This window comes from Strongylocentrotus purpuratus, unplaced genomic scaffold (assembly GCF_000002235.5).
Source record: "Strongylocentrotus purpuratus isolate Spur 01 unplaced genomic scaffold, Spur_5.0 spur5_scaffold_4, whole genome shotgun sequence".
In the NCBI taxonomy this organism is placed as follows: domain Eukaryota; kingdom Metazoa; phylum Echinodermata; class Echinoidea; order Camarodonta; family Strongylocentrotidae; genus Strongylocentrotus; species Strongylocentrotus purpuratus.
The window spans coordinates 22091008-22106631 of NW_022145610.1; the positions used below are offsets into that span (position 1 = coordinate 22091008).

General features: G+C 37.2%; 2 protein-coding genes across 6 annotated transcripts in view; one reads left to right on the forward strand and one right to left on the reverse strand.

Annotated features, from left to right (window-relative positions):
- Window positions 1–2738, reverse strand: part of LOC752875 (neuronal calcium sensor 1) — a 48373-nt gene extending 45635 nt beyond the window's left edge. Inside the window, exon 1 of the mRNA XM_030997514.1 lies at window positions 2516–2738. Coding sequence (XP_030853374.1) covers window positions 2516–2579 — 64 coding nt within the window. The 5' untranslated portion in view covers window positions 2580–2738. The remainder of the gene's footprint in view (window positions 1–2515) is intronic.
- Window positions 2739–8018: 5280 nt separating this feature from the next.
- Window positions 8019–15624, forward strand: part of LOC586064 (E3 ubiquitin-protein ligase UBR4) — a 135390-nt gene continuing 127784 nt past the window's right edge. For 4 of the 5 annotated variants that reach the window (XM_030997412.1, XM_030997414.1, XM_030997415.1 and 1 more), the window contains exons 1-6: window positions 8019–8156; window positions 10633–10730; window positions 12495–12598; window positions 13416–13542; window positions 14379–14533; window positions 15058–15266. In XM_030997412.1, coding sequence (XP_030853272.1) covers window positions 8035–8156; window positions 10633–10730; window positions 12495–12598; window positions 13416–13542; window positions 14379–14533; window positions 15058–15266 — 815 coding nt within the window. In that variant the 5' untranslated portion in view covers window positions 8019–8034. Of the gene's footprint in view, window positions 8157–10632; window positions 10731–12494; window positions 12599–12714; window positions 12753–13415; window positions 13543–14378; window positions 14534–15057; window positions 15267–15624 lie in introns of those variants that run through there. The other variant, XM_030997416.1, reaches the window with a different exon arrangement.

Genomic DNA, 15624 nt, shown 5'->3' on the forward strand with positions numbered 1-15624 from the left:
AGATAAGATGAAGTTGGTATTCTGAACATTGTTGTAACTTTTGTTGTATCTTTTGTTGTATCTTTTCTCTCATCTGTTTGGTCGCACCTGCGTTCAAACTTTGGTGCGCTTGTAATTGTGCTTATTAGTAATAAAATGGCGCTTAATCCTCATTTGCATATGCGCACGAGAGATAATATGACAAGATAATTGGTATTCTGAAAATTGTTGTATCTTTTATCTTATCTTATCTTGCATGGTATTTACAACAATATTTACAACAGGTAGGGGGTTGTTGTATCTTTCGTTGTGACATAAATGACGGCAATATTTCTTGCCCAGAACCAACTTGGTGTTAATAGACGAGTTAGACGAAGATTGTGTGTTGACCGGAAACACCACAGATGAGAACTTGCTAAGAAATTACATGCTAGGATATGACGATTTTAAAGCTCTCATCTTAACCAATATAGTGAAAGTGTGATTTGTCTTCAGATCTACAATCAACAGCGCATAATGATGACGCACGTAATAAGCGCTCAAATACCTAATTACGCCCAAGATTAGTATGCGCTAGGTGCATCTTCAGATATGGCATAAAGTATTCCTATTGGTATTCCTATTGACCTACTTATCATGCTTCTATAAAACAGATTTGATTGGTAGGGTCCATACAAATGGGCGTGTCAACAGTGGTCAAAGATAAAATAGAGGTGGTCCTTCAAGAGATAACACAGGGATAAAATGATGTTCAGAATACCAACTTACAACAATATTAGCACTGTGTTATCTCTGGAAGATACAACAAAAGATAACACAAAACTTACAACAATGTTCAGAATACCACCCCTGCTTTTAGAAATCCTCCAGCTATGATCTTTCTACATATTCTCTTTAACAGAGATTTAGCCTTCTTTATAAATGAACTTTGTATACAAATGGGTCATGTTTATATGCGAGGCTTTTTCCACCAAACTAAAATGATTCTTCACGTTTATTTTCAGATTGTCTTGTTTTTTAAGAATACATTTTGAAAATTTTAATTTAGGTCATTAGGGCAAAGGAACTCAAAGCAATTATGTAAAAGCTCATTAAGTCATGATAATTTTGAAAAATAATTGATGGCATACCGGGTAGCTGTTAGTAGGTCTAGGTTTTAGATCATCTTAAAGTCTCTGACTTCTGATGGTAAACTGTTACATTACATGTAAGTGCTGTACAGTGCGTCCCAGAAAACATGAAACCGAGAATTATTGATGTTTTATAATAAATTACACAAATTTGTAAAGCTTAGATCGTCCTTTTTTATTTGATGCAACTCATGTGATGCATATTTCACGCATGAGTGATTACAAACAATTTGAAGAAAGGGTACCAAAAAGAAAACGAGAGAAAAGAAAAAACCACATTTCCAGAAAGTTCATTTACTGCCCTTTCATATACACTGTATGACACCTAAATCAGGAAAAATGAGTCAGGAATAACAAAGTTCTGTTTGTTTAAACTTTAAAGTAATGCTTGCATTTCCATAATTTCATTAAACAAAATCGTTTTTACTGGCTGCCTGCCATAGCAACAAACAACAAACTCTGTTTCGTTGATGATCAGCCATGCATGAACTCTTTCGTCTTCTTTGTTGTTAGGGCAGACAGCCAGTGGAACAGATTTCCTGGGGGTCAAGAGATGCGTCTTACATATGACAGCTGCATAAGCTCTTCATGAAACGGTTCAGGAAGATTTAAGTTTGCATACAAAGCTACTGTCTTGTGGTTGGTTTCCAGAAACAGGCCCCTTGTTACAATAGGGACGCTGGTCCGAGAATAAGGATCATCCCGTTACCCGAGGATCATCTTTGTAATTGTGGACAGACGCGTCCGAAAAAATAAGGTCTGTCTGCATTTTCGCAGACAAATCTGATTTCCGATCAGTGCGTTGCATGGCGATGCGAAAAACGGATTCTGCGATGATGCTCCTTGATGCATTTCAAAATTCACACTTACTTTGCACAGAGATTTTCACGTTATTAACAATAAATCCTCAGAAAAACGAACAACCCGTAAAAGTAGACGATGAAATGGGGGTATTTTATTACGCGGAATCCGTTTTTTGCAATGCCAGCACGCGGATCGGGAATCCTACACCCGCAGAGCGCCGAAGAAAAAAAAATCCTTATTTTGGAGAACGTCATATGTCCGCGTTTACAAGGACATCCACATTTATGCAGACGATCCTCATTCTCGGACCTGCGCCCCTACTTTGTTTTGTCGGTTGTGTCATGATTCTGATGAATGATAATTCACGAGAACAGACCTGTTCTAAAGACAACATGAAATGTGAGTTTAGTTTATAAAATTATGAGAAAACAAAACTGGTTGACTTTTCTGAGATAACATCCTTCCCTGGGTAACTCGACTAGGTCGAGCTGTCCAGAGTAGTTGGACGGGTTATCCAGGGACCTAAAAATATAAAAATCATGACACCAGGAAGGCAGGAAGAAAACACACATCTGGATGCGCGGGACTGAAAGTGTACTCACAATAGGTTGCCTTTTGAAGGTCTTTTATTTCTTCTGCACTCAGTTTACTCGATCCTTTCCCCATATTGGATGTCTGACATTCAAACTTTGGCACAACTTCCACTTTTTCAATATCCAAAAGTCCAAGAGCAAAGAGAAGACCCAGGATAGGTGAAAACAGTCAGTGTTTGACCAGCCGTTTCGCTCTGCTCCTTGCAAATCCAATGTTGTTGAGGTTTGTACCGCTTCACTGATTTCTCTCTGACATAAGCGGACATTTCCACATTTCCAGCTACTGTATGGTATCCTCAAACAAACTGAACTCATTTCAAATGTTATGAGCCTTTGCATTCAGAAGTCTTCAAGGTACATTTGATTGATTGATTGATTGATTTTTATTCGACAAGCTTCCAACATACAACAATATACAATAATAACAGATCAAAAAAAGTCAGCTTGAACAGGATAACCCACGAAAGCTCGAGAGCTTATTTCCAGTGGGGTCCCTTACAGACATGTATAAAATTAATAAGTTAAAATAGTAATATTTACAGACAGATAAGAAAATTAAAAGAACTACTTATTAAAGATAATAATAATAACAACATTAAACTGATGATAGAAATGATATTAAGTACAAGAAGAAAAAGAAGAAGGAGAAGAAGAAGAAAAAGAGGAGAAGGAAGAAGAGGAAAATAATGATGAATTTGTAGAATTTCTATAACGTACGAAAACATAAGTATTTACAACATGAAAAAGTATGAACCGACAGAAGAATAAAAATTTCAATCATATAACATGTCATTCACTTCTCTTCTCTGACTGTCAAGTATTAGGTATTCCTTTAATTTCCTCTTAAAATGATCATAGTTTCCTATTTCTTTTACACCATTGGGAAGGGAATTCCAATGTTTTATGGCATTGTAATAAAACGAATTTCCAATACTACCTACTCTTTCAGGTAAGTTAAAGTTGAATCGTATATTTCTTGTATTATAATCATGTACGTCAGTAACAAGATCGAAGTTGGATCGAATATAATGATTCGACCTAGTATGATATATTTTATGCACATGATGCAATACGAGTTGTTTTGATCTTTGGTCGACTTCAAGAAAACCAGCTTTAGAAAGTTCGCTGTAGCCAACATGAGTTCTTGGACCAGAACAGTTGATAAATCTCACCATTTTGTTCTGTATAATCTTCAACTTCTTTTGATCTGACTTGTTTATGTTACTATACCATGCAGGGTTAGCATAGTCAAATAAACATTGAATAAGAGCAAAACAGAGTGTACGTCTTGCTTTTAAATCCATACAACTTTGATATCTGTACAAAAATTTCAGACGAGAATTTGCTTTTTTTACAACTGATTCTACTAAAGATGAAAATGAAATTGCGCTAGCCAACTCAATGCCTAAATACTTCACAGACTCTTTTCTCTTGATTGCTTGATTATTGTGTGTCACTTTGAATTCAAATGACTTTTTAGAACTACTTTTAGAACAAAATAAAATGCTTTCTGTTTTCCCAAGTGTAAAGAAAGCTTATTATCAGTCATCCAATCGACACACGTAGACAGCTGTTCACTGAGCTTTTCCTCAATATATTTAGGATCAGGATTTGAATAGAGTAGTACGCTGTCATCTGCGTACAATAATAGTTTGAAGTCTTTTATACAAATACACATATCATTTATATAACTTGAAAATAGAATTGGGCCTAAAATGCTTCCCTGAGGAACACCGCAAGTTATAGGCATTAGTTTGGAACGAATATCATGAATGGCCACTACTTGGTGCCGATTAGATAAGTAGGATCTAAACCAATCTAAACTTGCCTTATCAAAACCCATTAGTTGTAACTTCTTCAATAAGACGCAATGATTAACTGTATCAAAAGCTTTTTGCAGATCAAGGAGCAGCATACCAACAAAGCGCCCTTGGGAAGTTTCTCTCCTCAAATAATCAGTCAAATGAATTAGACATGTTTCAGTCGAATAATCATGTCGAAAACCAGATTGAAATTCATAAATTATATCATTTTCTTTGAAGTATCTTTCAATTTGAACACAGACCGATTTTTCTAGAATCTTTGATGCTACGCTTAAAACACTAATAGGTCTATAGTTGCTAACATCAGTTTTATCTTTCTTTTTATAAAGTGGAGTCACTTTTGCTATTTTCATATCCTCTGGAAAAGTACTCGTCAAGATAGATAGGTTCATTAAGTAACTTAGAGGCTTAAATAAAACCTTCGCACCATCTTTTAGAAATTTAGCTGGAATCAAGTCTAACCCGATACTTTTTGATACATTCAACTTACGTAACTCTTTGAAAACAAATTGTTCACTGATTGGTAATAACTCGAAGCTGTTTTCACGTACACCTTTTCTTTCGTAAAAGTCACGAATACAATCATTGTCTGCGCTGAAAAAGTCTTTGGAAGGGGGGAGTTTGTCTACTAATTTGGCAGCCACATTTGTGAAATGAGAATTGAATTCATCAGCGATGGCCATCTTATCATGACATAATTCCCCATCAATTTTAATGACAGATTCTTGTTCTTTTCGCTTCTTATTTTTCAATCCTAAGCTTTTTAGATTCTGCCAAAGTTTTTTCGAATCTTGTTTATTTTCTTCTATCTTGTTTTGTAAGTAAACGAGTTTAGCCTTTTTCACCTCTCTTTGGACCATATTTCTTAATACTCTGTATCTTTTATAGAGCTTCTCATCTTTTGCTCTTTTCCTCCATTTTTTGTATACTATATTTCTCTCTTGAATTAGGGAAAGAATATCTTTAGTCACCCAAGTTTCTGATCTTTGTTTTATTCTTATCCGTTTCAGTGGCGATATCATATTCAAATTTGAGATGGGCGGGGGTTTAGTGAGCACATTTTTTTTGGTCCTCGAAAATTTACAAATTTGCACCCCCCCCCCCCCCTTGAGCGTCAGGGGGGGGGGGCTCAACCCCCCCCCCCAACAAGGTAAAAATCACGTGTTTTAACATAATTTTGTTCTCAAGGAGGGGGGCGCCCCCCCCCCTGGATCCGCCACTGGGGGAAGGAAAAAACGGCTGCGTCCAGGTCAAATACCGAGACAGGCAGGTTGATTGTGAATCGGGTAACGTTTTTTTAAAGCTTTGGAGTGGGTCTTGACTAAAAGTGACCACGGGTGTTGGAAAAAGTGTGTCGGGAGGGGGGGGGAGTGCCCCTATCCAATTTAGTTTTTGTCTTATTTGTTCTCCTTTGTCGGCAGAATTTTAATTTAAAAGACCCTAATCTTTGAATCGGGCTTTGAAATGATAGATAAGTATATGGTAGACGTAACATTTATTTTGAAGAGCTGTTTATATAATGTAGAAAGTTTGAATGGCTGTGAACTTTCATTTTTTTTCTTTCAAAATATATCATCATGTTGGGAGGGACCCCCCCCCCCCCTCCTCACATATCCCATCCCGATGTGGAGTTACTTGTTCAGTAAATCAGTAATTCTGCATTTTTCTTTTAAAGGCACACTGTCCTACTTGTAGCTACTTGCTCCCTCTATATAGAAAACTTACCCGATCGGTGCCTGTTGGTCCCCCATGATCCTCTTTTTCTTAAGTTAAATGAGAGCTGAGTCAATGAGATAGCCACCTGTCACAGTGACCTCGCTGGCTCGCTGGGTGGTCTAATCCCTTCTAGTTGAGGTAGTAAAGCCTGCCTTTAAGTCATTGACATCAGAAAGTGTTAACAAATACGAGCGAACTAGATCACGGCTTCAGAATGCAAAGACAATGGGTTCGATTCCCGGCTCATCATTTTTGTTTTGTTTAGACCATAATATTGACTTGCCAAATCTATTTTTAAAACTCGGGGACAAAGAGAGAGAGAGAGAGAGAGAGAGAGAGAGAGAGAGAGAGAGAGAGAGAGAGAGAGAGAGATAAAGAAAGATGGAGAGAAAGATTCTATAATCTCTCTTTATTCAACAAATGCACTCTTTGAATTAGGAAGAATATCATACGCCTGATTTTTTTTTTCATTACGAAATCAACATCGTTCAGACTCGTTCGACATCAGAAAGTTTGTTATGAAGAAAAAATAAACAGAGATTAGCATTGAGACCGTGTACTATCTAGTGGACAGGCGATTGCCTCATGATTGGAAGGTATTTCGATGCCTATACTGTACAGCGACTGCGTTTTGCTTTTCTTGTTTTTTTCCTTCTTTTTTTGCCTGCTAGTTATCTCGCGAAAATAGACTGATGTTCAACCCCTTAAACCCCTTTTATATCACAAAATGTATACAGCTTAATGCCATGAGTATTGTTTTAAATTATAAATACAAATTAAGTAAACGAAAGACAGCATATTGTTGTATCCATCATACATAATTTCATTTAATACTTTTTTCAGTCCGAATGCTCATATGGGCAGTGGCGGATCCAGCCGGCGGCACCCAATTGGGGGGGGGGGGGGCCGATTCGTGAGAAAATATTTAGCGGCGAATCGGCCAGCCGGTGATTAAGCGGGGGGGGGGGGGGGGGGTTAGAGCACTTTTTTTGGGGGGGGGGATGGTTGGGGCCGAATATGAGGGAAATATTTCAGCCGCGAGTCAGCCGGTGAATAAGCACTTTTTTCCCCTATACATTGCCTCATTACCCTTTTATTTATTCTTTTCTTTTTTCCTTTTCTTCTTCCTCCTCATATTTTTCTTTTTCTTCTTCTTCTTCTTCACCTCCTCCTCCTCCTCCTCCTTCTTCTTCTTCTTCTTCTTCTTCTTCTTCTTCTTCTTCTTCTTTGTATCATTAATAATCTGCTCAAGTTTTCTTGCTCCCTCTCTCTCTCTCTCTCCTTCTCCCTCTCTCCCTCTCTCTCTCTCCTTCTCTCTCTCCTTCTCTCTCTCTCTCTCTCTTTCTCTTTCTCTTTCTGTCATTCTCTCTTTCGCTCTCTTTGACTAAGAAAGTGTATGTATGTAGACGTATTTATTTTGTTCTCATGTGGGGTTTCGTTACTTCATAGCCTACAAAAGTTCTGTGATAGAACAATTATTATTTTTAAAAATCCATGATTACGAATAGGCTAATTCCTAATTCAAATTTGATTAAAAATGTATAAATAAATTCTATTCTCAGAAAATAGCGTTTGCTTTCAGTGTCTTTACACTTGAGTGATTTAATGACCTATATTAATAAGGCCTATATAATTATTATTCAATACATAGCACACAAGGCATGCATAACATCATAGTCAACTGTATAGGGAGATTTTCAATAATGATTTCTGCACTACGTTCCATTTTAGCTCTCAAAGTCTCATATGAAGAAGAAGAAGAACAAAAAAAAAATCGATTATAAAATTGCCATAAAATATTAAACATTGACATGAATATAAGAATAGTGATTTATTATTTATGCCCGATTTCCCTTCTTCAGGGACAAGTCAAGCAACGCGTTATTTTTTTTTCATTAACAAATCAGTTTGTTTGGAGATACCGTAACGATGATTTTTACCGGTTAATTTATGGTCTGCCTGATTTTCATAACACGGAAAAGCTCAATCATGGCCGCAACATCTGGAGGTGGAGTCCACTGGGGCACGGTCCAAAAAATACTGATTACAGCCTCAAACACCACCTTTAAAAGCTCGGATGTTCCACGTCTTGTAGATGCCATACACGAGAGGTAATCACACTTATCCCTACAATATATGATATGCTTGTTTTATATAATGTTATTGTTAAAACATCGGCAATGCAATGCCAATGCTCATGAATATGATTGATTGCAAGAACCGTCATGTAATTGATGATCGTCAACATATATCCCGTTTTCAGTTCACTAGTGATTGTTCATTGATCATGTTGATGTATTAACAATAACGTTATTGGTATCGGCTCACAGAAGTTATGATGATGATGCATATACATTTACATAGTCTACTTGTTTAGACATATTGGTCTGTGAATGATTGTGAGTTTGAGCAGTTGAGAAGGATGATCTCTTCTTTCTTTTTTTTCAAATGAAAATCCTGTCCGTGAAATTGAATGATTGTGTGTTATCCGTCTGTCTCTGGACTCCGGTGGACTTGGGGTCGTTTCTCAAATTAAAAATCGTCATAACTGCAAGATCAATGACATCTCGATGCTGTAGCTCAGCTTGTCCGCTAAGCCAAGTGTTTCACAAAAACTGTCTTTGCCAAGAAAGCGACAACTTCCTTGTTGCATTCCTTGAACTTTATCCTTGAAGCGACTCCAAACCTGTTGCATCTTTTTAAAACACCATCTCAAGGCAACTTCAAGTTAGTCTATGGGCAGTGAAAAATGAATACTAAACATTTATTTTAAAACTTAGTTTAAGCTCTTATTTCACTGATCAGTCCTTACTGATGTTAATACAAGTGTTGGCTCAAACAGTAGAGCGTCCGCCTCACAACCGGGAGGTCGTGGGTTCGAACCCCGGCCGCACCATACCAAAAGGGCAAAAAGAATTTCCGTTTTGGTTTAATAAAATTTGGAGTGGACTAAAAGATTATTATTATTATTATTATTATTATCATGATACACAACTGTTTTTATCAGGTTTTAATATAAAAAGTAGGTCTAAACACAATAAATATTATTTGTACATACATCGGTCTAACAAAGGAAACAGTCTGTAATGGCAGACCCATGAGAATGACAACAATTTTTGTGTACGGTAGGTATTTCTCTAGATATTTTCTTCTTTCAAGCATAACCTTCATAAAAATGATATGATATAGGTCTATGGATTTGATAAATAAATGTTAAAAATGTCAACTGTGAGTCATGAAATAATAATAATAATAATAGCCTAATAGTCCACTCCAAATTTTATTAAACCGAAACAGAAATTCTTTTTGCCCAATTGATTGTGAGCCCGGCAGCCACTGAGCAGCACCAGATTAACGTTGCTCTTTCCCTTATTGTTGAACGCCAAACAAGGTAGCAAAAACTCCCATCTTTTAACGTCTTTTGGTATGACGCGGCCGGGGTTTGAACCCATGACCTCCCGGTTGTGAGGCGGACGCTCTACTGACTGAGCCAACACTTTGGTGTCTTTTAAAACTAGAAACATACATGTAATCAGGGTCTTTTTCCGATCAGATATGAGTTATATCTTACCTGCAGATTTTGATTCGCTTGTCGCCAAAGCAACCTCGAGTTTCATCAATTTCTATAAATTCTTAGATGTCATTAGTAACACATGTTTTCATGCAAAAGATTATTACTTTTTCAATCAGTTTGATTGAAATTAAGCCCCATAATCTCTTTTGGTAATTCAGGATGAAATCTGATGGAGACTAAATTTTATAGCCGATAGTGATGCATTTGTCGCTGATCATGGATTTCATAAATGGCTTGTCCGCTTCCTAACATCTCTGTAGGTCGTGGACAGAGATATGACTGTAATGGAGATGGTTTCATAAAACGACCCCATGGTCTCTGCTCCTCTGGATGTAACTTTTGTCTTTGGGTTTGTTAGCGAGTACAATATCTGACTCTGGTGTGAATTGCATGTTTAAAATTACATGACATTAACACTTTAAAGAGAAGGTTGAGTTCTAGGAAGAGGTGAAAAATAATTTGTGAGCATTACTCATTCTTATTATGCGAGTGTGGAAGAACATCAGTTAGGACATGTTCCCTGAAAAGCGTGGCTCTTCAAATGCCTTCATATTCTAAATGCATGTAAGATCGTAAAAATCGGGGGGCCAGCTTTTTATGCCACGTGTTCGTGTAGTCCCATATACATCTTTCTGTGCAAGTGTTTGTAACTTTACCAAGACTTGGCCAAATTTCTTATCATTTTGATGATTCCAGTACCTTGCAATACACACAAATTCTTATATGCTAGAGGATCAACCTTTTCTGGTCGGTTCCACACCGTTTCTTTCACAATGCAATCGCATGACCAGAACTCAACTTCATCTTTTATCTGAAGCGTTGTAACTGGCTTACATGTACATGTAAGTTAAAGCTGAAAAAAAATGTACAAGTTTGTCAGTTGATTTATTTTTTACATGCTCATACTTTTGTCAAAATTTTAAATAATCTTATGTGTAAGGAAAATGATAGCTGTTTATCTGCCACAATGATTTCATCAATTTTTTCTTTTTTCATTATCATATCCATTACAGCAAATCAGAAATCTTGAAGCATGATGACAAATATGAGAATTTCTACTCCTGCTTTGTGGCTCTGTCAGCCCACTATATTGCAGACCATTCATCGCTATGTAAGTATGATAAAAGACAAATTCTCTGTCTCTGTCTCTCTCTCTCTCTCTTTTCTTTTCTTCCCTCTTTCTCTTTTTCCCTCTTTCTCTTTCTCTCTTTCTCCCTCTCTCTTTCCATCTTTCTCTCTTTCTCATCCTTTCTCTCTCTCTTCTTCTTTCTTGTTCTCTTTCTCTCTCTCCCTCAACCCTTTCTCTTTCTCTATTTTGTTGGTATGTCACTCCCTCTGTGTCTCTCCATTTTATAGCTTTAAAAAAATAATTTTGTAACCATCTATAGATGTTTAGCATCCACTGCACACTATACAATTAGACTACTTCTAATTTTTAAAGAATTTGTAAAAGCATTCGATTTAATCATTCAAACATCTACCATCTTAATGATCAATGATTTTAATAGTCATATGATTAATAACATTTCAATCTCAATGGATTTCAAGCTAAATTCACTCCACATCCTAGTGACATAATACCTGGAGTATAATTCCTATCTCTTTGAAAATCGGATTGCAGGACGATCATGTATTGTGTGTGGGCTAAACAGGAAGTTTCTGCATTCCTACATGTAGATGGTATTGCAACATACATGCCACTTTGGACCTTTCAAACCCACAAGTATGTTGCAATGTTATTGGGCTTTTACCAATACACACATACAGGTAGTGTAATCCTAAGCCTGACATAATTTTGCTACAGCCTATGCATATGCATGTTTATTTCTTCTTCAGTTTAAAGCCCCACTGTCCTACTTGTAGCTACTTGCTCCCTCTGTATAGAAAACTTCCACAATCGGTGCCTGTTGGTCCCCCATGATCCTCTTTTTCTTATGTTAGTTGAGAGCTGAGTTAATGAGATAGCCACCTGTCAGTGACCTTGCTATGTGGTCTTATCCCTTCTGGCCCAGTAGTGTTGACGGTCTTTAATTTGGTAAAATACTAGTTTAGGTAAAACAAGGTAGTATTTTGGTTGCGTTTCCAAACATACATTATAAATCATTCAAGTATATTTGTGGTGTATGACAGTTCATTTACAGACATATATATGCCCCCAAAAGATGTTGTTGTTTTTTTTACTATATAAAGATGTTGTTTGAATGACAATGCAATTATTTATTTTAGTATTTGCAGTTTATGGTACAATGCAGTGTTGTTAACGTGTACATTGAAAAATAAATCATTCCATGGGAATTCATGATTCTTTGTTTCTTTTCATAAATGCTTTAAAAAGTAAAGTGAAGTTCTTGGATACTTGTAGATCATTATTTAAAAAAGTAGATGTATTCAAGCCTTTATATGACCAAATAAAGCAAGCCGTAGCCCTATGGCAATGATCATTGATGGGCTATTGTTCACTCTCATGATTGCTTGGTGTTCTATTCGTGCACAAACAGTGACACCTGTTTTAATGACCATCTGTATAGAAATACCACCTGTCTATAAAGACTATATTTCTCATTTTCCTTGAAAAGTGTTTCTCATTTAATCCTACGCTAAAGGAACCTGTACATAAAGACACCTTCTGATAAAGACGATGATGATGATTCACAGCATTTGTATGGCGCCATATATCTGTTTAAAAAACATTCATACATGTAGGCTCAAGCTCCTCAAATAAAGTTAGCATTTAAATGTCTGAAAAGACCACTTTTCTTATCTCCCTTGAGTAGCCTTTATCTAATGTACAGGTTTCACTGTACTAGCTTTTGTTTCATAGATCACAAAGCAGAAAGCATATGCAGTAAAGCTTTTTCTTCTAATCAATGTACAGTGTCCAAGTCTATGGTCGGCAGCGTGGTGTCAGCATGTCATGTCCTGATGGACTTCTGCCTTCAGCGTATGCTTAAGTTCAAGGAGGCATGCTCTGTCTCACAGGTATGTAATAGATTTAAATTATTTTGAAAAACAATGTATAGAGGTGTTGTGGTTTAGTGGTTTAGTTTTTTTGAACACTTGATGTGAGGGTCATGGGTTCATGCCCCGGGTCGTAACTATTGTCCTTTGATAGGAGGCATGCTCTGTCTCACAGGTATGTAATAGATTTTTTTTTTTTTTTTTTTTTTTTTTTAATGTATAGAGATTTTGGTTGAGTGGTTTGAACACTTGAAGTGAGGGTCATGGGTTCATGCCCCGGATCAAAGCCGTTGTCTTTGACAGGACGCACCAAGGTAGACTTATGACTCTTGACCCTAGAAGTAGTAATTGGATGCTGGGTTGGAAGATTTTCCTATAATGCTAGAGCACTGCAATAGTGGTCTAGCTAAAGCTAAGGGTAATAATGAAGTAACTCTTTAGCTTGATAGGTGGATATGGGTGCCATTCAAATAGCCAATGATATATTTCTATAACGCTTTATGTCAGTTTATTCTTTTGAAGTATGAATGATATTAGTTAATCTTTTGTTATATTTTATTGGAAAAAAATTGTAAGCACATAGAAATCTATCTGAGTTATTTTGTGCTCAATAAGTAAGTATTATTAGTACTGCTGTTGTTATATTTTTTCTATATATATTATTATAATTATCATTATTGTTGTTATTATTAGTAGTAGTACATGTAGTAGTAGTAGTAGTATTGTTCTTATTTTTATTATTATTATTATTATTATTATTATCATTGTTAAAATTATTATGGAGGATGTTCTGTAGTTACTTGACACATATATGTATCTCTTTTCTTTCTATTTGCAGAGAAACCTGATGTCTCTTATCGAGGGTCTCTGTACTGGCGTAGGTCAACTTCAGAGGTCAAATGTCGTGACCTTGACAGCCATGCTGAAGACAGCAAAGATGCCTGTATCAACAAAACAGGTTGCAGGTAAATTCTTGTGAATGAAAAGATGATAGTATATGAATAGGAATGTGCCAATTGATTGCTAAATACAGTAATACCTGCTTTAACGACTACCTGTAAAAGACTATACTTCTCATTTCCCTTAGAAATTGGTCTCATTTCCCTTAGAAATTGGTCTCATTGAATCCTGTTCTAAAGGAACTTGTACATAAACACCACCAGCCTTTAATGACCACTTTTCTTATCTCCATTGAAGTAACAAATTGTGGGAAATAAATAGATTGCTGCTGGAATGAGCAATAGATGAAAATATTTGCTGTAATACCATTATCATGTGCATGAAACCTTTGGACCTTAGGAAGTGGTCCAGGTTAACAAACAATTCATACCACAATGCAATATGTTGTATGTCAACTTCTTCTCCTTCTCCATCTTATCCTCCTCCACCTGCTCCTCCTTTTCTTCCTGCTCCCTCTTCTTCTCCTACCCCTCCTCCTCCTTCATCTTGCTCCTTCTTCTACTCCTTCTCCTACTGCTCCTTCTTCCTCTTGCTCCCTCTTCTTCTCCTTCTACCCCTCCTCCTTCCTCGTGCTCCCTCTTCTCCTTCTTCTGCTCCCCCTACTTCTCCTTCTTCTGCTCCTCCTCCTTCTCCTTCTACCCCTCCTGCTCCTCTTTCCTTTTCTATCCTTCTCCCCTTCCTCCTCCTCTTTCATTTCTATCCTTCTTCTCCTGCTCCTCCTCCTCCTCCTCCTAGTCCTTCTTATTACCTTGAAACTCCCTGGTTTTACAGTTTATACAATTATTGTAATTTCTCATCTTATTTCCCCAATTTCATATTTTATTCTTGTTGCTGAAATTAGAAGAGACCACACTGATCCAAGTGAAGGAGGCTCAGCGTATATCGAGAACAGACTTTGTGAAGCAGCTGATGTCAGCTTTCAAAGACACCGGCACAGCAGCCTCTGGATCCTCTAGCATGCTAAAGACCAGTGTGAACAATGAACCAGAGACTTTGGTAAGTCATCAAATTTCATCAATTTCAAGTCCCATGCATGTTTCCAGGTGCCTACCAGAAGAGCATTGCACAGACACAGACACACATTGTAGAGGTGTCGTGGTCTAGGGGATTCGTCTCCTAGAACTGTGGTTGACATGGTTCGCAATTCGAGTCTTAATCTACATTTGCAACTCTCCATCCAGGTGTAAGATGGGTACTGGTAGAAAGGAATTCCATGAATGCTGTGAGCACCAAAATTAGTAGCCTGGCAGAGCCTGCGAATATGGGAGGGCCTTGAGCTGTGGTGGATATGTGCATTATAGAAATATCCAATATTTTTATTATTATTCTTATATTTATAAAATGTGTTACTTTTAATAGAAATGAATGTGTAATAAAAGAGTGAAGAAAATATACCGAAAAGTTGTAACCTATCACTAATAACAAAATTTGATGATGTACAGACTGAATTGTCTTATGTGTCTATAGCATAAATAATTTGAATTCTTCTTTTCTTCTTCTTCTTCTTTGGTTTTGTACAGAAATCCATCGAGAAAGATGGCAGCCGTTCCTACTTTGCCTCCAGGAACATTGACAACCTCCATTCCCTGCGAGGGGCAGACATTCTCCTAGATGTCTGCCTTAATCTGCCTTTCCTTCAACGATACATCAACAACTACAAGGAAGCTACTACAGGCCAGGGATTCGTCCTGCCAAACACGTTCAATGATGCGAACAGTATCAAAGCGAAGTGAGTTGATTGGTTACATTGTGGTGTCATGGTCCAGTGAATACATTGCCGAGTCCCGCTGCGGCACTAATCGTTCTTTAGTGAGATATTAATCTACGCTTGCAACTCTCCACCTAGGTGTTATGAATGGGTTCCCAGTAGGGAGAGCACCCTATCATGGTAGCTCAGCTAAAGCCAGCCTAAGGGTAATAATATGATTGCAGGACCCTTGGGAGAGCAGTCTGTATGAATACTGATGAGGAAAAATAAAGTTGTGTATTCACAGATGTACAAGGGATTGCCAAACCGTCCTATCCTAAGACTCAGGGTATAAATTCCTTGTCAGGATTTCAGCAGACTCTCTTAATGAGAAAGCTGG